A 26,586-nucleotide genomic window follows, 5' to 3' on the forward strand; every position below is an offset into this window, starting at 1 on the left:
GACCCTGAACCTCACATCAGGCTCTGGATGCTGAGCCTGTGAGCTCAGCCTTGCTAAAAGTCAGGACAAATGGATTTCACAGCAAACGAAAGCTGAGGGATTTAAAATCTCCATTCCCACTAGGAATAAATCCCCTGGGATGTTTAGAAAAATTCAGCCTGAGGCAGAGAGAAAGGCTTTTTGTTTGCTTTGGGTATTCAGCCATAGCAAAGACCCTACAAAACACATGTAAGTCCAGGTTACTGGATCCTAGTTGCACTCAGTTCCTGTTTCTGCTGCATTCCTAGGAGATAAGCACCACCAGCACCCCTCACCTGCCCACTGATGCCCAAAAACCTGCAACGTTCTGCTTGCCTGTGGGGTTTTATCCTCATTTACAACCCTTTAGGAATTATATAAAGCCCAGGTAGGAGAGGAACAGCTTGCACCCTACCAGCTTACCTTTCACATCCACAAAGCCAAATACACCATTACCTCCCCACTGCCCAATCACATTCCAACATCACAACACCATTTTGGGGATTAGGGAAAAATTCCTCCCCAAACCAACAGATGAGCTTTGGCTCTAGCGCGGGCAGATGATGCTTTGAGCATCATTGTGCTGCTCCGCGTAAATCTGTGCGAGGCAAAGGGGGATAGAGCGAAAGGCTCCACTCGGGAGGTATCTCCAGACTTACTTCATCAGCTCTGGGTCTTCTTTGTCATCCTTTGTCGGGGTGATCTTGATCCCACTTTTCTTGGCACGAGGGCAGCCTGACAGACTGTGGTTAAAAAGAGAAGAAAGGCCTGTCTCACTGGCAGAATCACTGCATTTGCTATTCCCCCGCTTCAGTCAGCTTTCCCTTGCATTTGGCACAGTGTTTTTGATCTCCCTCGCTTTGCAGCTTCACATCACGAGGAGAAGTCAGGAGGAAAAAAAAAAAGATAATCAGAAATTGAGGGAGATGGACAGTAATTAATGGTGTCTAGATAAGAAGATCTCTGCTAACAGCCTGCGATGTTTAATGGAATTGTTGAAACAGAAGGCTCAGATCTCTGCTATTAATGCTCTAAAGTGATAATAGAAGTCATAAATAGGTAGCATTATTAACAGGAACATTGCATCAGCTAAAATCTGACCCTTTGTCTTTTATGCTGTTGAAAGGAGCTTCTAATCAGATGCTGGCAACATCAGAAAAAAAAAAAAGAGAAGTCAGATTAAAGAGATGAAAATAGGCTTCAGTTGTCAGTAACATTAATGTTTTATTCAGAACTTTACAACTCTGCCCACTGCAGGGGGAAGAAGCACCCCCCACCCCCCCCAAAATCAAAACAAAACAGAAAGAAGCTACAGAAAAACTAATTGAAGGGAGATCTTACCTTCTATGCGATGCATAATTTCCTGTTATGTGACCAGAGCCATCACAACCAGGAGTAGGGCACCTGCAGAGGAAAGGGAGGCTCAGATTAGCCTGGGGATGGGAGCAGGGGATCGGTGCTTTGCAGCAGCTCATTGCAAAGAGAAACTGAGGGGCTGTCAGCACAGAAGCAGGTTTTTCATCCTGCCCCTTCTCCCTCCATAAGAACAAGGCTTGGAATATCCACCGGAGTCAATGTATCGCCGCATGATGGGGGTGTTGGAGAGGAGCATCAGTGGGAAGAGTGGGATGTTGGGAGCAGAGTGGATGGTGGCTCCCAGCTTCTGTCCCCCATCCTCACAAAGGGGACAGCTCAGGAGATGACAATAAACCAAATAAAAGACCTTCAGGACAATGGATGTCATCCTGAAGCCATAAAGAGACAGCAGATGCCATCCATGGCCAGTGGGCTGGGCATAAGCCTAGGCAAAACCCAGAACAATAGCCTACAGCTCTGGACACCTCGGCCACCACCAAAAGGAAGCCCAACTGAAGGTCTCAGCTCTGGCCCCTAAGAGTGAGTGGAGCAGTGATTTCCACAGATGCCCTTAGCTTTGCAGCTTGGAAAGAGCCTTTTCTAAATGTCCTTTTGGGTTGTTTTTTTTTGTCACAAAATACCAAAATCCTCTTTTTTTGCACCAGCTCTGGGAAGGGTTTGGCATTTGTAGGGCAATGAATTGTCTCCATTGGTGGAGCACCTTATCTAAGGTGGGAGAGCAGGGACATGTCCTGGTCCTAGAAGGGTGTCAGGGAGACTAAGTCAGGAGCCAAGCTCAGCATGCTCAGACCCAGGAAAACATAAATACACACAGGGCTGGTGCACTAAGAGAAGGGACGCATCCAGCAGGACCTCAGTGAGGATGCACGCTCCCTAGCGCATCTGGAAGTACAGGTTGAGGAAATGGCAGTGACATCTCCCTATTATGTGCTATTAAAGTAGAAAGCAAAACTCTTCCTTTGTTGTTCTTGCTTCAGGGCGGGATGGAATTATAAACCCACTCCTTTTGCCTTGCAGGACTTTTAAAGAGGGGAAGAGAAGTAATTTGATTTTCATTTTTAATTATCTGGAGACAAATCATACCGACAGAGACCTTTTATTGCATGTTCCAGCCTGGAGCTATTTTTTTTTTTATACCAGGTATATTAACCCCTGAAATAGAATTTATAATAGAAACACTGACATGGTCTTATCTGAAGTTGTGAAAAGCTCTGTCTGCGCTATCTGTAATATCTCCAAATCCTCTTTCCCTTCCTCCTTCCTCTGCTCCCATCCTCACTAGGACATAATAGTCTTTGGGAAATAACATTTAAAAGCTTTGATTTGTCCAGAATTCCTCTGTTTTACACAGTATTTTGATACAAAGCACTGACACTGGGTACCCAAGGGGAGTGGGGGATGCTTCCCACCAAGGCTTGGAGTGATGCTCTCTGAGGACCAACCCAGTTTGCTTGATCTCCAGGTCCTTACTAGAAATGGTCACTGTTCCTGAGAGCTTTTAATATCTGTAACACTAATTGCCTGATCACTGGCTATTTTTTAAGGCTGTTGGAGAAACACCAGTTCAGCAAAGCTCTCTTAAGAGGTCCTTTTCAAAGTGTATATTGTCTATAATGCATGATTAAGTGTACTTAGTGCTAATCATGCGAGTCCTTTCCATCCACTAGCATATTCTATTAATATCAACTAATCCAGCTACTTTTCCACCTTTGTGATAAGGAGCAGGCTTTTAACAAGCATTTTTCCCAGCACAAGGATTCGCATTGGTGGTGGAGTATGGAGCAGTCCCAGCCCCACACTGGGCACCAAACAGGGATTTGGGACTTTACCAATCACCTTAATGTCCAAAGGGGCTCCTGCCTGACTCTAGTATGGCTTCAACATCACTGCCAGCACACAGGACACAGGGCATTACTGGTTTTCATTGTAAGCCTATGCAATGTGGAGTCCTCCATGAGGTTTTCCTCTCTGTAGAGGTTCTTCAGTTATAGATTTCAGTGTCTAAATAAGCCTGAAACTGGATTCAAAGCAGGGAGCTCAGAGGAGAATCAGCCTCCAAAGATAAGCTGGATCCATGGGAGAGATGTTGAAAACAGATTTAAATGAGGTTTCCCCCAAAGGTGCAGGTTGGGTGGAGGAGATTTAGGGTCCCACCAGTGTCTCCATCACTTTAAATACTATTTCTATTAAACCTCTCTTTAGGGGAAGCAACCAAAGAGAGCATTTGGGAAACCCTCTTGTGAAGAATAAGCTCCTACTGAAAATGAGTTTGGGGAAGACAGAAACAAAGCTGCAAATGGGATTCCAAGGAATATATTTGAATGAAAGTGGCAAAACCAGATTCCTCCCTTCAGGATCAGAAGTGGGAACACAGGGATTCGGGTGCCCATGAGCCCTTTACCCCTGGCTCTGGGTCCAGCCTCACTGAGTGTGTCCATGATCTCTCACAAATCAAATTCCCATGGAAATTAATAGGAACCGACTGTCACTATATCCTGAATGGCCCCTAAAATTGAGGGTATTTTCCCAGCTGTGCCTCTTCCCCAAAATAAAGTATGTGTCTTTATCTGGGCTTTGGATTATTTGAAAGGCATACAAAAACACTGACTGAAAAGGCACAAACTAGGGAAAAGAAGCCAAATGAAAAAGAAGGACGTTTTCCTTGTGGGAAGGAATTCCCAAAGGAAATCTGCCTGGGATCCAGCTTATTTCTTATCACTGCCCTGATCCCCCCTCCCAAAAATAAGCCTTTCTCCATGCCACTGCCTCTCTTCAATGCAGTACTGGAGGTTAGCCCCCATCACTGCTCCTCACAGGTGGATTTTGATCGGCTCTTTGAAAGGAGAAGGGAAGGGATGGAAAAGCAAAAGCAGAGCAAGAGGACGGGGGGAAGGATGGGAGGAAGAGAGAAAAAAGGGTGGAAATAAAGAAAAAAAAGGAGTTTCAAGTTGAGCGCAAACATACTTGAGGTCAGCAGAGTGGGCAGCCATGAGGTTTCTGAGGCTCTTGTCAGCAAGAGGACAACCAGAAAGGCTGAAAGAGAAGAGATGGAATATCTGGATAAGCCAAAAAAAAAAAAAAAGGGAAAAAGGGGGAAAAAAAAAAGGGAAAAAAGGAAAAAGAAAAAGGGCTGGGGAGGGAGAGGGGCAACAGAAGGGGGAGGAACCAGAACCAAACTAAAGGGCAAAAATCAAGATGTCTTTGGAGCCCAAACCATGAGCCAAAGGTTGACCCACCTGCGGTGAGAGGCATAGTTTCCTGTTATGTGTCCACTGCCATCACAGCCTGGGGTTGGGCAACTGGATAAGAAGAAGAAGGAGGATAAGTGAATGGATTCATCTGAGAGCTATGGATCTGCAAAGCTGGCTCCTTCCATCAGATCTCAGTGTGTGTCTAATGTTTGCATGCAAGTAAACCAGCTCTTTCCCCATCAGCTGCCCTTCCTCCTTTTTTATCCCCCAAAAGATCACAAAGATCCTGAAAAAAAAAACCTACAAAAAAATGGAAAAAACTGTAGGAAATGTGGAGAAAACATTTGGAATATGGAACTGCTTGGTTTGCTCGATGGCAGTGGGAGAATTGAAGCAGCTGGTTGGGTGGCATGGACAAACAGGCATGAGCTCCATGTCTGGGTGCTGCCAATGTGGATGATATTTGCAATACTGAAGCTGCAGGAATCAGCTTATTCCTTGAAAGCCTCAGATTTCAGCTTTATGAAATGGTTTTCTTTCTTTCAGCCCTTGTATCTGCAAATAAAAGCTTGGAAATACTGTTCACTCCAGAAAGGGAATGAAAGTAATCTCCGATTGATGCGCCTGAGGGATCCTAAAGTGAGGATGGGCAGAAGCTGCCACATCCCGTCTGCTGCATTTCCCCCCTTCCCTTTCTGCTGCCTTCCCTGTGAATTGCCCTTGTGCAGTGATGGAAAAAGGTGCCATTCCTTGTGGGTGTCCAGGGAATAAAACCCAGTCTGTGCCTGAGCAGTGGGTCTCTGGCCCAGTCATGCCCTGCCTGCCCAAGGTATGCAAGAGTGGGGATGTCCCGGGACACCACAGGGATATCCTGGGACAGTTCAGCCCAAGCTGGGAGGAGAAGAGGACTCAAGGGGCTCACCCCTGCATCCTCTTCACAGCCACAACACCCTCACAAACACAGCAAGCCCTAGAGCCAGCGCTGATACGAAGATGCTCAAGCAGCAGTGATGTACGTGGTACCCACTCGTGCACCAACAGGAGGGTGACAGAGGTGAGGAGCATCTTCACAGCAACTGCCAACACCCAGCCCTGGAGCATCAAACAGACACAGTGGGCAAGTCTGCTCCTCTGTTAACTACAGCTAATTCATTACAGCCCTTGGGCCAGAAAGGAGCAAGGATGCTAAACAGGGAGAGAAGTCTCAGGGCTGCCCATAACACCATTTATTTATTCCAAGGCTATTTATATTTAGGAAATTTCTCTATCCTTGTAATTCAATTAAAGCACAGGAGGATTTCAAGGCTCTACCTCAGAAATTGCTGTTCATATCACTGCTGGGTTTTAAAAAGCCTTTAGAGCTTTGCACAGGGCAGCTGCTCTGTGCTTGGCTCATTTAGGGAAGATGCTGCTGCTGCTCTGCCCCCACGGATCTCTTCCCTGCCTGCCTGTTCCTTCAGCCTCCTGCTGCATCACCAGATAACAATCTGTGTTGTATAGGGTCAGCAAAACCATGCCCTGTTTAACATATAGGAAGGTCAAATGTGCAGGAAAAGCCAAGAACAGCAGATCTGCTGGGACATCCTGGTCACAACCTGCAGACTGATCCCAACCTGCCATTAGGTCAGAGCCAGGTCCAAGCTGCAGCACTTGGGTCAGGCTCTAAACATTAACCCCTAATTTGGATATCATTGTGGATGCAGACCAATACCCCATCTAACAGAACAGACCTGGGTCTGTGCTTCCACCCACCCAGTGCCATAACTACATAGACATGAGCAAGGTTCTCCAATGTGAGATGCGCCGTGACAGCCCCCATCCATGAATCCTGCAAGAACACATTTTGTCTCCCACCAGCCTGGCTGTGCTGGGTACATATTTGATAGGTCTTGGGGGCAGGACTTACGTGAGCAGCTCTTTCTTGATGTCCTTGGAGAGGAATTTAAGCTTGAAGTTGGTTAAAGTCACCTCCCCTGGGTATTTTCGTTCTTCAAAGTTTTCCTCTGACACTTCTTGCTCATCAGCTTCCGAGGAGGCAAAAGAGTGGGCAGCAGGCTCTGACTGCAAGAAAACAGATAGGAAAAGTGGTTGTCGTGGTGGTCATTGCTGCTGAGCGATGGGAAAAGGTGGAATCCCAGGTTCATCCCAGTTGTGAGTTAGCGCAGCATTACCAACACCCTCTGTGGTACCCAAACCAGAGATCCAATAGTCTCTAATTTCACTGTTTTAGAGGAAAAATGTGGAAGCCATGTCTGTACAGGGGTTTACACCTGGTTTTTCACAAGGTTTTGGGGGGATGAAGATGAGTGCAATCCCCCCGCACTCATCCTCAGCAGCACCTAGCTCAAGGGACAAATTAGGGGCTCTGGGGGAAAACAGGACAACTGCACAAGCAACCATGGCATTCAGTCCCACAAGAGGCATTATTCAAGTATCAAAAGTCACCTCTCACCTCTTCTGGCTCCTCTTCCCGCTGACGGTTTGGTTTAGTGTAGTCAATGGGCCCATCCCATTCATCCTGGCGGGAGGTCTGGCTGGACTGGGGGGAGGTCATGGTGCTGCTTGTGGCACTGGTGCTGTTTTGGCGCTGGGACACGTCTGGGGACTTCATGCTGGGACTACTGCTGCAGCTGCTGCTGCTGGGAAAGGTGCTCTCCCGCTTGCGGTGCTTGTTCATACTCAAATCCAGAGTCCCGTTTTCATCCACCTCAATGTCCATGGACTGAAAGGTTGGAAACATGCCCAACGTTAGCAGCTGCCAGCAATTCCCAGTGGGCATCTTGCCCCCGTTTGTCTTTTGCAGTGCAGGGGGCAGGTTATTCATGTCCCATCCTCTCCACAGTCAGTTAGAAGGAACTGAATGAAAAAGGATGCTCTTTCATAAATAGTTCAGAAACGTGCCCTGTACGACCAGCAATGTGGTTTTATGGCTCAGTTGTTGAACGCAGGCATCTAGTGCCATTTAAGATGCCCCATGGTATCCGAGACATCTGCCCAAGGCTGGGAATGCAACACAGGACTTGTGGAAAACCTGCATCCCTCTGAAAAATAGCTGGAGATCAGCCTGGACACAACTGGGGGATCTCAAATGGCATCAAACACAGAGCAGTGAGCAACTGAAACCAGCTCAGACTCTGGTTGGGAATGATGCTCATCTCAGATGAGTCATTTGAACCACGATACATCCCCATAACACACAAAGAGCCAAGATTACCTCCTCCAAACTGCATCACCCCAAGCAGGGAGCTAGAGGGTGACGTGATGAGTTTCTGCATCCCCTCTATATTTAAACATTAAAATGAAAGGAAGGGTTAAAAAAGGGTATTTCTCCCATCCCAAACTTCAAGCTTTAACCCACTCTGTGGCAGCTGGAGCCGCGCTCACCCTCAGCTCACCTTGCCAGGGGCCTCTTGCTGCTTGGTGCTGAGATTCTCTGGCATCTCCCAGCAGCGGGTGGAGAGGTTGAGGATGGCCGTGGCAGCCATGTGCGCAGCCTCAGCATCCTGCGAGTAGTCGAAGCCTGTGGAGGAAGATGAAGTGCTCTTCACGTAACTGCTGGAGGGGCTGTGGCTGGGGGAAGAGGCCTTTGGAAAAGGTTTGGCTGGAATGAAAGCAGAAGGAACAACACAAGGTTAATGTATAACCAGCACGGAGAGCGGTGAGAGCTTAAGTCAGGCTGACACAGCCCCTGTATGAGCAGATCCAGGGCAGCCTGTGGTTATTACCGATCCACGGGCTATTCTGTTGCTTTAGGAATGATGTGAAAACCTAATTCATTAATGACACTGCCACCAAGTCCCCAAAACATGAGTGCTTGCCTTCATCAAAGCTGCTCCTCAGTGCAGGTGGTTAAAGGAGAAAGCTTAGAGAAGCTTCCTGGCTCTTTCTTCATTGTTCTCTCTGTGTTCATAACTTATCTGCGGAGCTGACGTACGGGGAGATTTCTTGTAGCACGTTTGAAAACTTACCATTTACAGAATTCCATTAATGGCAAAACCGTGGCCATGAAATACGAGCTCGCAATGATGGCACCACTGAAATACGGGCTTTCTGACAGCTGACATGTCATGAGAGCGCGCCTGAATAACAGGATTTATTACCCAGCCACGACACTGCTCTGCTGCCCTATAACACAGTGCAAGACAGTGCAGTCCTGGATGCAATTTCTCTTTACACCCTATGAAATGAAAGCGAGTATTTCCCAGGGTCAACCCACAATACTGAACTAATCCTGAACCTGGTCCTAAGAGGGCCCTGACCCATGCGAAGTCTGTGATTTCAGTGGGTGCAAACAGGGGATGGTCGGATTTTGATCACTCACAGGATTGTGTTTTGAATTCATCAACAAAATCATTGAATTCTTAATTTGGGGGTGAAAAAATTCCCCCTTCCAGTCAGAATCTCACCCAGCAAAGACTCAAGCTTTGGCTTGATGGCAGCAAAAGCAGCAAGACAATCCTGGTTGATGTGGCTACAGAGCAAAGCAATTCCATTATTCCCATTACAATCTAGTCATATAAGGCACTATAAAATGCTAATCTTCCCAAGGCCTGCTTTCTCCCTCCTTGTGTGCGTATATAATGCATATTGACATTAATGGGAGTTATGCACACACATGCAGGGCAATATAAATCCCTCTGGATGAAGATCTCTTTCAAATAAGTTCTCAGTGAAAGGAACAGATTTCCCTGCTATGATTGGCAATCATATTCATCTTGTCGCTTTGATTAACTCATTGGAGCTTTGCCCGCATGGTTATTCTTGTGCATGGCTCCTTGGTTTCGAGTCCGGTTTAATCCATGTCTTTGCAGCGGGATGTGGGTATTTGCCAGCCCAACCTGACAATATCCCAGATCGTGAGATGCCAATTTCAATTTCACACCGGAGGCTCAGCGATGCTTTTCCATTTTGTAAGTATTTCTACCACTAATAGACTCGCAATCAGCAAATTAGTAAAATAAGTGAGGAGAAAAAATAGAAAGGATTATCCTAGTGGGTCTGCTGGAATTATTTTTGTCAGTACAATTACACTGAAAATTCTTTGCTAATATTGCAAATAACACAATCTATTCAGCGAGAGAATCGCTTGTGCTGGGAAACAAATTACTTTTCCATCAGCCCTAACCCAGGATGACAGTGGCAGTTGTGCTCTCTGGCCTCCATCCAATTTCATTGTCTGATCCTGTACAGATTTAGTACTGCAATAAAGGGCGCTTCCATTGTAGTGCAACAACCGGGATGCTTTCAAGTACGAGCACTTTTTAGAGAGCAGCTGCATCAGGATTAAGCAGGATTGTGGAAGTGGGATTAGCCAGACACAGAAAACCCTCTCGAGGCTGCTGACTTCTGCAAACTGGGCTCCTAAATCTAATTCTTTTCCTCTCAAAAAGATGTCTTCAGGTGCACATTTGGTGTCAAAGGGAAGGTGGATTTTAGCATCATCTATCTCTCCGTGCAGCATCCCTCCTGCTCCTGGCAGCCCAGCCCCTGAGGGTTTATTTAGCCATTTCATTATTACCCACTCTTTCCTTGCACAGTGCTGTAACCAGTGCAAGGTCCCCGGTACAGAGCTGAAGTGGGTGGCTATGATAGGAAAGAGCTGGGACATAGGAGGTGGATGATCGATAGGTAGCAGAGCTGGAGAGCGGAGCACAGCAGAGAAGACAAATGTGTGGAGTGGGTCATATATAAGATGGAAGAGGAGAAAACTGTAATCCATTTAGCTAGATGAGGAAAGACAGATCAATAGATATGAACTGCAAAGCAACAGGGATAGACTGAGGACAACTGTGTAACTTATCCCACCTAGACACATCGCTCAGGTTAATATTCCCAACCATTTCTCCTCCCGTTCTGCAACAGCAGGAGGGATCCAGCAGCCCAGCCCCAAGACTCTCCCATCACCCCAAGCCCAGCATCCCAAGAGCTTCGCAATACACCGAGAAAGGCAGAATATGCAAAACCCAGCCCATCCCTGCTCCCGACTTACATTTAAAGGCTTTAGGTGAGGTTTCGCTAGTCTGAATCTTTGGGGCAAGCATGCGTTTGCCAAAAACCTGAGCATCAAAACTTGCATAATCGAAGGTGACCTTGGAGTACTTCTCCAGCTCCTTGGCCAGGTTGGCCCGGGGGGTTGCAGGGACCATGTTGGGCCGGTAGCTTCCGTACTGAGGGATCTCCAGTTGCTTCACAAAGCACATAGGCCTGCGGATGAAACAATGAGCAACAGTGATTTCTCTGTTCCTTGAGGAGACGGCTGTTAGGAGGGGACCAGTCTCAATGGGCATGTGTAGCTGCACCTTGCCCCTGAGGGGTGACTGGGGAAGAGGGGAGCAGTGGCATTCTTCTTGCTCTAGTGTGCATCTAGCTTGGGTCTCTTGGATTCCTTCTTTTCTTTTTCCATATTTTCCCTTTTTCTCTCCTTCTTTCTCAAGCAAAACTCTGAGGTGCCAGTCTCATCCAAACCAATATCCTTGAAGGCTGCTATAGTGTGGCAGCATCTTCCAACAGCAGTAGACACTTGAGCATCACTCATTTAGGGCACAGGAGAGCACATGAAGGTTTGAGGACCCCAGTTTACCTCTGCTCCCTGCTGCAGGTTCATTGCAAAGGCACCAAGGTCTCTTCCCTGCCTGCAGAGTCCTTCTTAAAGACCCGCTTCTGCTGAGCTGCCTATCAGGAATCAATTTGTCTTGCATATAAATTGTATATAAATGGCCTATTGTTATTCTCCTTCCCATGACCTCTTTCCACCAGCGAGTCCTCAGAGCAGGAGCTCCTCGGAGCATGGACCATCCTCGTGATGGCTCTGCTGCAAATAAATAAATAATGGCCCTAAATGGCCTTTCCAAAGCAGCGAGTGCTGGAGCACCAGGGTGCCCAGCAGTCCTGGGGAGCAAAGAAATAAGTTAATCAGACCTTGAAGCCTTTGTGGGAGTGCTGCTCAGGGCTTGTACTGCGGGTGTTATCCTGCTCTCGTTGCAAAATAACTAACCATATTACGCTCCATCTGTAGGCTCATGAATCACATCAGCCACAGAAGCCAGCAGCTACCAGGGGTATCCTTCATGTGAGACAGCCCTTTCTCCCAGGAAGATAGAGATGGGTGAAATAACAGAACAAATGTGACTGGTTTGGCAACGAGTGGCAGGCTCCTCTCCTCTGAACCGTGCGGGCTAAGGGAGAAAAGCGAGTGGACTCATGTGAAACTGCCATCGAGTGATTTATATGGAGCCTAAATCTCCTCCTCCCGCTCCCTAAGCCCACCCTACTTATAATGCTAATATAATAGCCATCATTCTCTGGCAGTTTGCATTGCAGAGCGATCGGCACAAATGCCTTCTGCTGCACTGGTGAAACCCTTTGGCCTGTAGCCTCAGCATTAATTGATGCTACAGAAGCAATTCATTGTCCTCAATGCCCTCCCTGGGATCATCAATTAAGTATCTCCCCACCTTGGCGAGACCTATGATGATAATAACAGGGCTCAGCAGTATCCAGATGCAGCTGGAGGGAGCCGTGACGGATGCTCCTGTGAGCGTGGCAGCACAGGGAGGGCTGGGGCAGCGTTACCTGCTGTGGTCCCACTTACCTGAGTATCCGGTCGGAGTTGGAGCTGGTCTTTGAAGGATCACCAGACTGGGTTTGTTGCTTTTCATGTGATTTGGCTAATTTCTCAGCAGCAGCAATGGGGCACCCAGATAAACTGTGGCAGGGATTTTAAAGGAAGAGGAACAGAGAGAGCAAAACCAAGCATGAGGGATGAGCATGGAAATCTTCACCTCAGGCACCCACTGAGCCCATGAGAAAAGTGTTTGCATTTAAAGTTTTTTATTATTATTTTAAAAATTATTAATAACTATTATAATTCTATTAATGTTTGTTATTAATATGTATAATAATAAATAATTATTATTATTGCTTTTAGTCTTGGCCAGCAGCAAAGCAGCCAAACATCCCCAGGGCACGGAGGTAGATTAAGGCAGCAGCTCCCCTGAGCTGAGCACAGGAGATGGAACTGGTTTCTTTGAGTGGTTTTAACAGTTAAATGGCATTTTTGCAGTCATATTTATGTGGATCCTTTGCAGGGAACCTTCTGAGGGGCACTTGCAGGGAAGCATTTACTTCTGATGTGCAGGGCTGACAGCGCATCGGTGCCTGGGGGAGGTTGGGGGCTGTAATGGCTTTTACTCACAAACACCCTAAATGTGAGCCAGGCTCTGCCTCTCTGGGACAGTTTGGCTTACAGCAATTGCTTAGGGAAGGCAAAAATCCCTCCTAAGCAGAGCTTGCACACTCCCAGTCAACCCCAACCTGTCACAGGCACCTTTATCACCGGAGCAGCCAGCACTGAGAGAACCCAAACCCAGCCCTGTGTGAAATTCAGAGCTCTCACCCCACTGGATCTCACCCCAAAGCTCACTCCGTAACCCCCTAGCACCAGTGGATCACCTCAGCCTCACTGTGATCACTTGCTGCCTGCACCAAACCCAGCTTCTCAGTTAACCAAGCAGATTTCCTCAGTTCTCCCCCAGCAGCTATAGTGAAGCATCCTCCAGCTTCCTCCACGGCTGAACGAGTCATGGCACAAACTCACCTTGCTCCTGCAAACGCATCAGCCCTCCTGGAGCTGTCACTCTCTGCCAGTTAAGCTCAAGTGCAGCGAATGGTAAATCATAAATTCATGAGTGCATCCCTGCAGCACAAGCTGGTCTGGCTCTTTGAAAGGTTTCTAGCTTTTAAGTGCACCATCACCTCCTCTTACAGCCTTTCTGTTTGTAGAAGTGCTCAAATTTAGCTGAAGCCAGAGCATGGGGTATAATTATAAGGTCCCAAAGCACACCTCTGTCCCCTCCTGACCACATCTGGGCTGAAGTCCTACAGCAAAAGGACCTGAATTCCCAGGTCAATAGTCAGTTCAGCCTAAATAACATGGATATGCCTAGAAATCCTGCACAGTGCCACATCACTAAACACAAACATCACCCTGCAATGAGCGTCACAGGGCACCCTGTGCCAAACACCTCTTTCATGAACCCCCCACCTTCATAATCCCACCTGGAAGCATTGCTATGCCCTATTGCCCAGCCAGAAATCACTGCCCCATCATACTTCCCCATGTTATTCTTTGTCTTGGGATCATCCCTGCTTTCCTAGTCTTAGTTGCCCCATCTCTCAATGCAAGAGTGAAGCCAGCGCTTTGGGGGTGGTTGCCCTGCTGCCATCCTTGCCCTGGCCATTAGGGAGAAGAAGTCAAAGCTGGTACCTCCTGTGCGTGTTGCGGTTGCTGTTGACGTGACCCTGTCCTGTGCAGCCTGGCGTGGGGCATTTCAACACGTTCTCGTGCATCGCCAAGACTTGGGGGCGAGAAAGGGAAGGGGAGAGGGGAAGGGAAGCAAAAACAACTTGATAAAAATCAGAGGGAAGAGAAAAAGACAAAATCATCAAGTCTTGGACTTCCTAGAAACCAGGGAGTGTGAAATGCTGTGATTAGAATTTGTCGGTGCAAAGAGTGAGGGATTTACAAAGCGGCAGCACTCAGGTCAGCACTAGATTAGCATCTCGGCACACAGCTTGGCCTCCTTTGCCTATTGGAATGTGGTTTCTCCCATCCCACCACCACCCTTTTGGAGCCGGGTCTCCCAGTTTCAGGTAGTTTTGAGCGACTGAAATTGTCTCTCTGCTTTCTCCTTAGGACTTGTCCTTTTTTTTCTGATTTCTTTATTTTTCTGGTTTAATTTTAATCCTCAGGATTATTGCTTCCTGCAGCACTGACCTTAAAAGCACAGAAAACGCTTTGATTTGCAAGCTTTTCTAAAGCACGCAGCTCGTGTTAGGGGTTTATTAATACCCTTTTCTTGCATTCAAGCTGTACTTCCTCCTCGTTTCCTGCAGTTGGGTGTTTATGGCAGGTCTGCAACCTTTGAAATTACTGATAAGGAAAGGCTCCTTTTTTTTCCTGTCTATTATGGCATTATCATAAACATACAACATTGATTTTTATGTGCATGCACAGGGAAAGCTATTTCAGATGCTGGTGGAGAGGTAAAAATAAAATCTCTATGCATCTGTATATATAAAAAGGTGTTATGATGATGATAAATATTTTCTGTGGAAGAGATGAATCTTGGTATAGCACCTTGGGAGTATTCCAGTGACGAGAGCGTAAGAGGAGACTCAGCTCTCCTGCACATCCTGAACAACTCCTCTCCTTTGCCATACAGCAGCACTTTCAGCACAGTTGGACAGCGAGAGAGAACAGTTTCCCCTTTTCCCAACGTGATATCCCGAACAGGGAAAAATAAGTGACACTCAGTGTAAGGATGGGAACTGCTCAACACACCTCTGGAGGTGGGTAGGCGTTTTTAAAGCACCTCTTGGATATGCAGAGAAGGGATCTCATTCTCCACAGGATGGTGCTAAAAATCTTTAAGAAGGGTAAGGCTTCCTAGTGAACTCCACAGCCACCAACCATACCCATATGGTGGATAGAAACATCCCGGAACAACTTGGAAAGGCACCATCCCGTGCCAGAAACTATTATACCCCAAGGATTAGCATCATGCTTGCTCTAGAGACTCAGTCATAAAATCCATCTGTTGGCCTCAAAACAGCTCTACCCATCAGGTGTGAAATTCCCCTTAGGAAATAAGGCTTCAGGCTAATTTAAGCACCGTGTATCCCACCATGTACTCACTCTCCGGAGGGATCCTGTCTTTGTGCGGACAGCCAGAGAGGCTGCGGTGGTGAGGGTAGAGTCCCGTGACGTGGCCGGTCCCATCACAGCCAGGAGTTGGACATTTGATTTCTCTCTTCTCGGGTCTTGAGGGATCTAGGGAACGTGGGGGAAAGGCAGTGGGGAGCAGGATAGGGATTTGGAGGCGGAGAAGTTAAAAGGAGAGGAAAAGTGCTGAGGATGCTTCCCACCCGCTTTTCCAGTGAAACAGGGAGAAACCCTTTGGGTTTGGAGGGTTTCTTCCCAAAGGTGGATTTACAACACTGGAAGCTCCAGAAATTAACACCAGCAAAGCAATTTGAGTAATTAACCAGGCTTGGAGCAGGGAGCTGCTCACAGCGATGGCGCAGGCAGCCCAGCTCTGCACCGAGGGGACTCAACAGCCAATGCCAAGTACCCTGTGTTGTTGTGGCCATTCCCCTGCCACTGCTTTAAAACCCACTTGGATTTTAAACCAGCCCTACTGCTTGGGTTGAGATTTAAGGCCAACAACCAATTTAGCCAAGCAATTCCCTTGCTGAGATGCAGATGACACCTTCATTTTGTGCATTCAGTGTTGACCTCTAGGATATCCCCATCCCTCTGGGCATTGAGGATTTGTGGCTAAATCCCCCCTGTGGGCTGTGAACACCCCCCAGGCAGTCTCTTTCTGATGGGGTGCTAAGCAGGCAAGTTCAGCTCTTCCATTGGGCATGGGCAGGAAGGAGGCACGTGTCCCCATACCTTTGCCATAGTAGCTCTTCCGGATGCTGTCCAGGGGTTTGCTCTGCTTCTCATCCACCGGGAAGTGCTTCACGTGCTCCCCCGGCAGGCGGCCGGGCTCCCGCACGATCTTCACCTGCTCGGCTTTCAGCGCAATGGCTTGTTCCAGCAGCCCCAGGTTGCCCCTGGTCATCATGTCGTACATCTCCGACTCGTCAGTCACCGCTGACTTCTGGGATCGGGCATCATCATCTTTGTCATCATCCGACCGGACCTCCACGATGACCGAGTACTCGGGCTTCGGGCTGAACTGCCCTTCACAGTGGCTTTTCTGGGTGTCCTGAGAAGTGTGAGGAGCTTCTTCACAGATCACTTCCGGAGCCATCTCCTCCTCCTCTTCATCCTCCTCTTCTTCTTCCTCTTCCTCCTCCTCATCTTCATCCTCTTCTTCCTCCTCTTCATCTTCATCCTCCTCCTCCTCATCCTCTTCTTCTGCTTCACCCTTCTGCAGTTTGCAGGACTCCTCGCAGTTCGCATCGTCCCGGTGCTCCGGACACAACTCGCTGCTGCGTTCGCTGGTGACCTCGATGACTTCCTCCGCATCCTCCGTCTGGATGATGATCTCCTTGTCGCACTCTTCCTCCACTAACTCCTCCTCCTCTCCCGCATCCTCGTCGACCAGATGCACAACGTTGGATGGGGGCTTGGAGCCCTGCAGCTCAGCCTCAGGCAGCTGCCCTTCGATGGCGAGGGTTTCCTCTGCTATTTGGCCTAGGTTTAGGAGAGAGTTGGCGATTATTTCTTGATAGCTGCTATAGTTGGCCTTGCTGGGCCCAGACGTACTTGTTGCTGTGTTCTGTCCATAATGGGTTGGTTTTGCTGGGCTTCTCTCTGGGATGGGGGAAGGAAGGAAAGAAGGAAAGGAAAGAAAAGGAGGAAAAGGGAGGAAAAGGGAAAGGAAAAAAGGAAGGAAAAGGAAAGGAAAAAAATAGAAAAAGGAAAAAAGGAGGAAGAGAAAATAAGGAAAAATGAGGAAATGAAAAAAGGAAAATTAAAGGAAAGAAAAAAGGAGTAAAAGAAAAAAAGGAAAAGGAAAAAGGAGGAAATTAATTGTATAAGCTCATAAACATCTCTTTGTCTCACTTAAGCTTAATTGAAATCACAGCCTGGCTGTTATGCCCCTGGAGCAGCCCAATTTATTGCATTAGGGAATGGCAGGTAGGAAAGGGATTTCCATGTGGAAGCTTCTGTGGAGCTCAGATGCATGCAGCTTCCCGCCCCCCCCCCCCCCCCCCCCCCCCCCCCCCCCCCCACTGTTGGCAGGCATCTGGCTCCCAGTGCTTCCCAAACCAGAGGCTCCAAACTGGGACCCCAGCTGGATGCCCAGCTCATTTGCCTATCACTCCTCCTCTGGGATAGCAACCGGATCCATTGGGATTGCTCACTAAGCTGAGCCCCTTGAGGCAGTGATGCAGGACCCCGGCTGCCTTCCCGGCTGCATCTGAGCCACGGGGCAAACCCCTCTGTGCTTTCCATAGGTCCTTCCCCACGGAGCATCCCTGATGGAAAAGCTCTCACTTGAAGACACTAGGGACAATCTGTGCGTATCATATCCCCTCAGTTAACAAGAGCTTTGCCGTTGTGCTTCTACCAAACATAATAACTGAAGGACCCATCATGTACATAATAAAGAGGAGCTATAACTCCTGGTTATTAACACTCCCTGCCCCTTATTCATCTGCAGAGCACAGCCCTGCAATCAGCAATGATAAACCACCTTCTGAGGGCTCGGGGCTGTGGGTCTCCTCCTGCTCCACCACCTCTGCCTCATCCTCCTCCAGTGTCCCCTCCGACTCATCGGAGCCAGATTCCTCCTTCGCCTCGGCCTCCTCGCTGCCGTCACTGTCGACGTTGTAGCCCTCATCCAAGGCCAGCTTGAGCGGATGGGATTTTCTCTTGGACACCAGATGTTCGGCCTCCGCATCCTGAAGTTTCCTCTTCTTTGCTAGAGGGCAACTTTGTAAACTGCAGATGGGATCAAGGAGCGGAGAGGAAGCATGGCCGAGTGAGAAGGGCATGGCTATGGCATCAGAACCAGTTAGGCAAAGGCGAGTGGGACAAACACACACTAAAAATACCAGATGGTTCAGCAGCCCAGGTTTTTACCTGGTTTAACCCTTCATGACCAGAAGATCTGCTCTCAGACCTTGACTTCGTGCAGCTATGTCAGCTTTTCCCAGCACAAGGATGCTGGGCTCACTCCAACAGTCCAGCCCCTGAGCAGTTGCCCTGGGAGCAGCAGGACCAACAGCTCCCAGCACCTCTATGAAACCAGGCTGGGTTTCTGGGTCATGTCTACCAACTGCTCTGATTTCACCATTCTAGGGTGATGACAACCCTCAGTTAAGGCTAGCATGGCCAAGGCAGCCAACATGCTCTCATTTCCCCTCCCCATTCACAGAGGTGCCAAGCAGACCAAAATCTCTGCCTGTCGATAGCACCCATCAATCCCAGGCACCTGACCCAGGTACTTCTGCCATGGTTTGGGGTCTGTGTGAAGGTTCCCATCAGCCTGGAGAAGCAGATCCCCCGGGATCTCTCACAAACTGATGGAGAGGCTGAAACAGGCTCTTTGGTGGGCAGATTTGGGGCAGGTAAATGGGGTTGCTTCTGTGAGCCAGCCTCTCCCCAGTGAGTGCCTCTCTATTGGCTTCTTGCTTGCATTTTGCCATCCCCATTACCTCCAACCCATGCTCACCTTCTGTGTCTTGCATACTTCCCACGGATGTGTCCTGAGCCGTTACAGCCTGGGGTCGGACAGCTTGAGAGGGAAACAAGGAGCCATCAGGAGCAGCAATAGGACTCGGAGAATTCATTTTTAATTAGAACTATACAGACTATGGTCAGTTAAACAGATCCTGTGCCCAAGGAGCAAAATACCCACAAAAGGGAAGATAATTCCCCTCAAACGATTCAGCTTGGCCCTTTGAATTCCAAGCGAGGAGGGCAGGAGAGCAGCCTTGCTGTTTGCTAAAAATTAATGAAATTACTCACCCCATTTAATTAAATGAACGGTTCATTATAGTTTTATGAGTATGTTTAATTAAAGATTTGCATGTGTAAGAGCAAGCTTTTAAAAAGCAGACAACCACTGCACTCTGCCTCCCCGCTTCTACTCTTCAGCTTCCTTCCTCTCTGGTGCGGGAGGAAAACACGGGCTTTTCACCTGCTTGATGGCTTGTCAGGGAACCGGGGGTCCTTGCAGCAAGAAATGGGTGGCTTTGTGGGAAGAGCAGGTTAGGAATGGAGCGAGATTTTAAGCAGGGCACATTGGGTAGGGCTCACCAGAACAAAAACCCTTAGGAGCATCTCAGAGCCTCCCTTTTAGGGGAATGGATGGGGTTTAGATGACCAGGTCTCCCAAACCCCCACATTTGTTCCTGCTGCTCTGCAGGAGAGGGTGAGCTAAAGACTTCCAGGGGCTCGAAGCCGCTGCTGCCTTTGCCATACAGCACTCGCTGCATCCCTCAGCACATCCCTGGCAGGGGTAATTAGTCCCAGCTCCAGGAGCTATAAGAGCTCCAGCTAAGAAGCATTAAAGCAAACATTTTCTGGCAAAACCAGATTATGGCATTGATTATAGGATGCCCAAGTGATTTGCCTGACGTCTGAGGGATTCTAGAGTCATGTACGATTAATAACCTCATTTAGCATTGTATCACCCTCGGCCCGGGAAGTTGTAAGCGGTAATGAAATCTTCTGATGACAGTGGAAAGGGAGAAGACATCGCCAGCCCAGAGGGGGATCTGGCCAGCCTGTTATTCCTGGAGTAAAAGACACAGGACAACATTAAAGAGGACCAAGTGCCAAGTCAGGCTTTAGGGACGCAGAATTCCTGCTCTCAGCAGGGAGCTCAGCCCTTGCAGAAAGCGATGGATAAGGAGGATCTGAGTGCACTAATGGATGCAGCAGCTCTGGGTGCACCAGTGGGTTATTAATGACTCAACTCCCCAGAACACTGCAGAAATCACATCACTGCGTTCAAAGAAGAGAATTCAGCCCCAAACTGTGATGGGAAAGGGCTGCTGAGCTGTCAGGAGAGGAGGAGTCTGACCTTCAAGAAGACCAGATTGCTTTAGCTTAGCAAAGCAGCCTGGTCTAGTGGAAGGTCCCCCTGCCTGTGGCTGGAACTAGATGAGCTTTAAGGTCCTTTCTAACACAAACCATTTTATGATTCTAATGCTAAGAGGGCAAATGATGGCAGCACATCCCTGACGGGGACACAGCATTCTGTAAGTGGCATGGGTGAGAGCTGCATGTCCTGGAGAAGATGAAGTCCCTGCTTTGCTCAGAATTCAACTCAAGCTGCTGGGCATCCTCCAACACTGTCACTCTGGGGATGGCTCCCAGCTCATCCCACTGAAGTGCACAACTGGAAGAGGGAGCTCCCCCCTTCACTGCTCCCTCTGATGATGATCTATTTAATTCTAATTACCCTCAGTCATGACTGAAGCTGCTCTGTCCTGAGCAGCCCCAGACACGCTCTGAAGTGACTGCACACCGAAAGACAGAGCAGTGTTTATACTACCAGCGACTTGCCTGAAAAGGCCCTTATTCAACGTGAAACAAGAGCAGCTCTGATGAAGATCAGATATTTGATGTGGAGAAATGCAGCCTGCAGTGAAAAGTAAGTAGGAAAGAGCCAAGTGGGGTTCAGCACCGAGGTTTCATGAAGCAGGTGGTGATCTGGGATGTCTGTGGCTTCGGAGTGTCAATTTAACCCCTTTAAAAGCACCAGCACAGAGGTGATGCTCTGCATGCGCTGGGCTGGGCTTTCCTGCCCCTGTTCTCCACCGGGGAGGTTTCATGTGTTTTGGCAGGAGTCCCAACAGAGGAAAGGGGCTTTGAGGTCTATGAAATCCACTCTCCTTCCCCACCAGAGCCACCACACCGACCTGCTCTCCCCCTCTCCTCAGCCTGACAAAAGGACCTCTTATTGTCATGCAGACGATGCCCTGCTTCCAATTAGTCGATTAATCGTCCAGTTATTCAGGCAATTAGGTGACAGCTGCAGAGATGGCTTTGTGGAGCCCTCTGTCCTGCCCCTTATATATGTCACCTGCTCCAATTACCACCTCCATTCGAGTGCTCAGCAATAAAAGTTGGAGAAGTGGCTGTGTGCCGCCCGCTCCTCCCGTCTCTCCGGTGTAATAGGAGAGAGGAGCAGCACAAATGCTCTCAAATTGGGCTGGTTAAGGTCCAATTACTTTTGACACAATGGAGGCTGCCAGGAGAGGCAGCCCCTGCTATTTGTGCCTGTCCAGGTTAAAGACTCCTACACCTCTTGCATAAGCCCTTGTGCAGGGTTTAATAGGAGCTTAGAGGTGGAGACTGTTACTTCTAATGAGAAGCTCTGTAGAGACCTGCTCCTGCTCTTTTGGCTGCTGCTGTTGGCGTGCCAGTGCTGCTACATCTGTGACAACAGGACCTCAGTGATTCAAGAGGTGACATAGGGCCAAAGAAGGAGCATCTGGTGTGAGAAGTGATGTGGCTCAATGTTGTTTGAGGGCAACTAGAGGATGTGAAATAATACATAGGAAAGAAACTCTGGTTAGTAGGATGCTGTCCCTAATGATGCTGCAACCTAGTGTGGGCATTAGGTTTTGCTGGGGTTTAGGTCTAGGGTGGGACAGAGTGGCTGGAGGGTCTTCAGTTTAATGTGACCCATCCAGAGCTCATGTTTTCATCCTTTGGCTTCTCTGATGGTGTTGTCAAGTGGTGCCCTGAGAACGCAGACACAAGGAGGTGCCCACCAACATCAGCCCCACAGCAAGACCTCCACCCCCTTAGTCCTATGGGTTCACTGCCCTCACCCAGGTTCCCAGCAAGGGGCCTCCCTTCCCACCACCAAGGAGGAGCAGGGTCCTTACCTCACCTCCTGGCCGATGAGCTCCGTGGGCACTGGGGCAGGACACAGCAATGGAAACAAACACAAGGTCAAAACCACAACAGGGGTGCCCAGCATCCCTCCGCCCCAAGACATCGCCCTTTGCTGGGGGATCCTCTCCTGCCTGCAGCTGGGTTTCTATTGCCTTCACAGGCATCCCACTGGGGAAAGAGAGGACAAATCTATCCTGCCATCATTTACTGCATGCCAGCCTGTAGTTCACCACTGTTTCACTGCAACAGCCTCGTTTACCTCTGAAACATCAACAGGTACAGCCACGTTTTAATTGTCACCCTGGTCTGATGTGGGAGCCCCTGGCCATGCTCAGACATATGGTAGTGGTCGTGTTACTTGGCTTTTAAGCTAAGTAACAATTTGCAGGGGGTTAGGGGTTATTCCCAAGAGAACTTCTCACTGCTTGCAATAGCAACATACAACATCATCGCATCGCTGCTGAAACCTTACATCCAGCCGGGAAACTAAATAACCAGGAGGAAAAAAAGCCCCAAAACACAAGTCCGCATTTGCCCAGGCTGAAAACCATAACACTTTTGCTCGATTTGTTTGAGCTAATTGGGTTTCCTGGGATGCAGCTCCCGGTGGGATGACTCACAAGCCTCAACAAACTGGAGGCAGCAGCAAGTCCCAGGGCGAGTGCAATAAATCACCTTTTCACATCCAGAAACCCAGATTCAAGTGTGGGGAATGCAGGGTGCAAGAAAAGAAATAGAATCAGAGCACTCTCATTAGCAACCTGAGCCACGTGCAGCAAAGCAATGAAACCCACATACCCTAGCTCAATTCAGCACCATTGGCAGCATCTGGGTTTGGTTTTGTTTGTGAAAAGTTGCAGATGCTGAGAAGAGCAAGGAGGAATTGCAGCCAACCCCATCCATTCCCCTCTTCCAGCCACTTTTCCAATTCACTGAATCCAGAGCCACAAAAAGGAACCAAACTGGAGAGGCTGGTCTGTAACCATCACGTGCTACGGGACCACGCGAGGTACCACCTCATGCTCCGTATCAGAGCATCTCCCCGTCTCCCAGAGAGAAAGCACCCAAAGACCTGCACGTTTCCTACAGTTGGGAAATGAAGAGCAATCAAGCCTTGCTTTAACAAGCCGTTTGTCCTCACATCCCTGCCAGGGACAGCCTGTTTCCTCCTCCAGCATGCACTACTTCTGCCAGGCGCTCTCAGATGTGCAACTTCAAAGCCGCTGGCAGAGTGTGCATGATGAAAGCCCCAGGAGCTGATCTGAAGCTCCTGTGATTGCGATACCCCCAAAAGAGCAGCATGCAAAGGGGCTTTTTTAACGTGGTTGCTTCACCTGTGTGTAGGGGATGGGCGATTAAATACCAGGAGGACCTGTGAAAGGTTTGTGGTTGGGAGTTTACCGGGTTTATAGATAAATTTTGGTGGGGTTGGAAAGGGGGAAGTGAGAATAGCTTAGAATTAAGCCTGGACTTGAAAAATCAAAGCTTATTTAGAACAAGCAAAGCGCAGGGAGCTCAGGTCCCTACATCCCCGTGCTGCAGGATACCCAGCTGCTCACCTCTGATAGACTTGGATCGCGTGCGTGCTCTCTTATCATCATTTTCTAAACTCATCTGGAACAGAAAGAAAAGATAGCTGTTGAAAGACGACGTGAAACGTACCATGAAGGGACACTCTCATATGTAGTTGTTGCTCTGTGTAAATACCTGGGCCGCAGGGAAAGCTTTCCCATGTTTTTGAGGCAGGTTTCTTGCACTGATTTCATTGTTCGACCCACAGTGCCCACATTTAGCAACCTTAAATTAACTTTTACATCCCAGGACACGAGCCCGCTGCCTGTTGGGTACCACGAAAGGACAGCCACCCGGATGTGGTGGAAAACAGCTGTGTCTGAGACATCGCCTCTTAAGGGCAGAACCCATTTCTTTGCATTTATACCACCCAAGTGCTGCCAGCACCCAGGTGAATAGCCAGCACATACACAGAAACCTCTGAGCATGCGGCTGAGCTGATCTCCTGCCCAGGAAGGGCAACTTTTCATGTAGTGCCCTAAAGAGCAACCTTTTCTCTCTGCTTAAATCTGACACAAAGAAGGTTGCATCTAAATAATCCCTGCAACGTGGACTTCAAACAGGAGGGTCTGCAGGGAACGTGGGCATGAATAAGTCACATCAGAGACTTCAAAGTGCTTCATATTAATTAAACATCACAATATGCCACAAGGTAGTGTAAGGCTGAAGTGCAGCCACCTTTGGGGTGCAGTGGTGTCAGAGGAGCTTTGAAATCAGGCTGTGCCTGACATGGGAGCACCAAAAGCCGGCGACCTTCAGGGCAGAGCAAAAGCCAAAGGCAAAGTAATAGAAATGGGGTGTCATTAAAGTTGTCCTTGAAGTTGCTGAAGTGGTCAGAGAGCTGTCTCACCCTTGATGCAGATGCTGTCTGCACGCAGGTGAACTCAGCAGCAAGTGCCAAGGGGGTGCACAGGGAGGTGGATCCCTGTTAGTTTGGGAACAAGACAATTTGGGTTTTACTGCAGCATTGCCATCTGGGACATTGCCTCCTGGGATAATAAGAAGGAGGGAGAAAAGGGGAGAAAGGATCATTTGCCATAATATAAACAAATTCTCTTTGCAGCATCCTCTACAAGGCCGAGCTGGAGAGGGATGCAGCCAGCTCCTGTGCCAGCCCCAATTGATGAGGGTCCATAGCTGACCCTCCAGCACCCAGAGAGAGGAGGCACAGAAAGCTCCTACCCCAGCTGAGGAGCAGGAAGGGACACACGTGCTGAGCACACGCTGCTCTGCTGGTAATGGGGATGATGCACACACGATACATGCCACCGCATCCCCACATGTGCCTTAGAACTCGATGGATACTGTTCACAGACCCCAGCAGAAGGGGCTGGGTGTCCTCACTGCTCACCCTCAAAGCCTGCAGTGCTTGTTTAGGCCTCACCTGTCCCCCCCGATGTTTGGGGACAGCAATGGGGGGGAAGGAGGCTATTGGGCCAACAGGGAGAGAAGACAGAGGTCCCCAAAAACACCTCAAAGGGGACGGATAAGAGAGCCCCAGGTGCCTCTCTGCAGAAAAGCAGCGTTAACACACAGTGATTTATGCAAGTTGTTGGATGGGGAGATTGAAGAGGGGGGCTGAAAAGGGAGGGGGGGGTGTATCAAAACCTGGAGCAATTTATGCATCCTGTCAGCGCTCAGCTCGTGGCGCCGCGCTGTTGTGCTCCACGTTTATTGCAATCCTCCCAATAACACAGCAGACAATTACTATAATTTGTATTTTTAAAGCCCCAGCTCCCTGCGGGCCAATGGCTCACGTTTAAAGTGTGGAGAGGAGCAGGTGTCAAAGGGACTTCATTACATTTACGAGCCTTTCAGTGTCGGCGCGCGCCGAGCGAGGCAGCTAACGCCAGCGCTGCGCGCCGGCGGTCCCACTGCTCCGTTTGATTGCTGGGAGCCTGCCTCCAACCAGAAGGGGTTTGGGAGAAAGCTTTCCCTTTTGACAGCTTTCCCAGGGAATTTGGCACGCGTTGGGCGGCTGCCTGGGCAATCCGGGGTTCCTGCAGGGAGTTACTCGGAGGCAGAGGAGGGCAGGCTGCGGGAAGTGTAATGGGCACTGCCTGCTCTGGCCACATAAAGAGGAAATGCTGGGATCCCGCAGGGACACAGCAGAGCAAAACTTACCTAAACCTGCCCCCTCCAGGGCTGGAAGGTGGGAAGGGCTCAAGGCACTTGCCTATAAATAGGGGAGAGCCCATTTCATGCCATGTTTGTCTTTAGATGAATTAGGCATCGGATCCAGGCTTCTCACTAAACCCACAGCACCTCATAAAGCAATTCCTTCCATTGCCTTGAGCACTACTTTCAAAGCAGCACCAAGCACACCGGGAAGACAGGGGGGTTGGAACTAGATGATCTTAAGGTCCTTTCCAACCCTAACAACTCTATGATTCTAATACAGGAGCACAAGCAAGTCTCTATATGGCCAAGGGGACAGGAACCACCTAAAGTAGGGATGGACCCAACCTTACCGAGGACCCGAGGATGGAAAAGCCAAATAGGGTGCCTAGAGCAGCCTTTAAAGAAAAAGCAGCAGAAATATTAATTATTGCGGCTTTCCCCTTAGGAAGACCCCATAACTTGGTTAGAGAACTTGACACAGCCCCACCACTGTGTACTGATGTTATGCTTACAGCACCGGAGCGATGGAGTGCGCTGTGCTCACCCAGACTCCGTTTCCTACCATCAGGCTCCTTTCCTCAGCTTAAACCAACAGCATCCTTTAAAGAAAGGCAGAAAACTTCCTTTCCCCACCAAAGTGCACAAATACCAAGGGAAAAAAAAAAGAAAAAGATCCATTTCTGAGCTCAGCCCCTGCTCCTCCCAGGCAACTTAAATTAACTGACATGGCCATTACCGCGCTTCTGGAGCCTCTGTGGTTATCGGGCTCGGATGCATGAAGGTTACATGAAACCACTGTCCTTTATTGTTTGCCTCCTCAGCGAGGAGCCCTCTAGACAGATCGTTTTAATGCGAAATTTCAGGTCACACAGTGCATGTTTGCAGTCTCGGAGGCTGACAGGGTATTTTCATTTGTTCTCTCTCTCTTGC

General features: G+C 48.9%; 1 protein-coding gene across 9 annotated transcripts in view; it reads right to left on the reverse strand.

Annotated features, from left to right (window-relative positions):
• Positions 1-26,586, reverse strand: part of MYT1 (myelin transcription factor 1) — a 62,023-nt gene that overhangs the window by 9,756 nt on the left and 25,681 nt on the right. For 6 of the 9 annotated variants that reach the window (XM_062642022.1, XM_062642025.1, XM_062642026.1 and 3 more), the window contains exons 3-18: positions 23,523-23,577; positions 21,954-21,984; positions 18,782-18,844; positions 17,801-18,048; positions 16,045-16,914; positions 15,283-15,417; positions 13,852-13,942; positions 12,178-12,291; positions 10,576-10,790; positions 7,982-8,187; positions 7,039-7,308; positions 6,493-6,647; positions 4,632-4,694; positions 4,360-4,428; positions 1,360-1,422; positions 678-761 (exon numbers count right to left, since the gene is read on the reverse strand). In XM_062642022.1, coding sequence (XP_062498006.1) covers positions 678-761; positions 1,360-1,422; positions 4,360-4,428; positions 4,632-4,694; positions 6,493-6,647; positions 7,039-7,308; positions 7,982-8,187; positions 10,576-10,790; positions 12,178-12,291; positions 13,852-13,942; positions 15,283-15,417; positions 16,045-16,914; positions 17,801-18,048; positions 18,782-18,844; positions 21,954-21,984; positions 23,523-23,577 — 2,732 coding nt within the window. The remainder of the gene's footprint in view (positions 1-677; positions 762-1,359; positions 1,423-4,359; positions 4,429-4,631; positions 4,695-6,492; positions 6,648-7,038; positions 7,309-7,981; positions 8,188-10,575; positions 10,791-12,177; positions 12,292-13,851; positions 13,943-15,282; positions 15,418-16,044; positions 16,915-17,800; positions 18,049-18,781; positions 18,845-21,953; positions 21,985-23,522; positions 23,578-26,586) is intronic. The other 3 variants (XM_062642024.1, XM_062642027.1, XM_062642023.1) reach the window with 3 other exon arrangements.

Source organism: Pezoporus occidentalis, unplaced genomic scaffold (assembly GCF_034315485.1).
Source record: "Pezoporus occidentalis ecotype Australia unplaced genomic scaffold, CSIRO_AGI_Poc_V1 ctg70, whole genome shotgun sequence".
In the NCBI taxonomy this organism is placed as follows: Eukaryota; Metazoa; Chordata; class Aves; order Psittaciformes; family Psittacidae; genus Pezoporus; species Pezoporus occidentalis.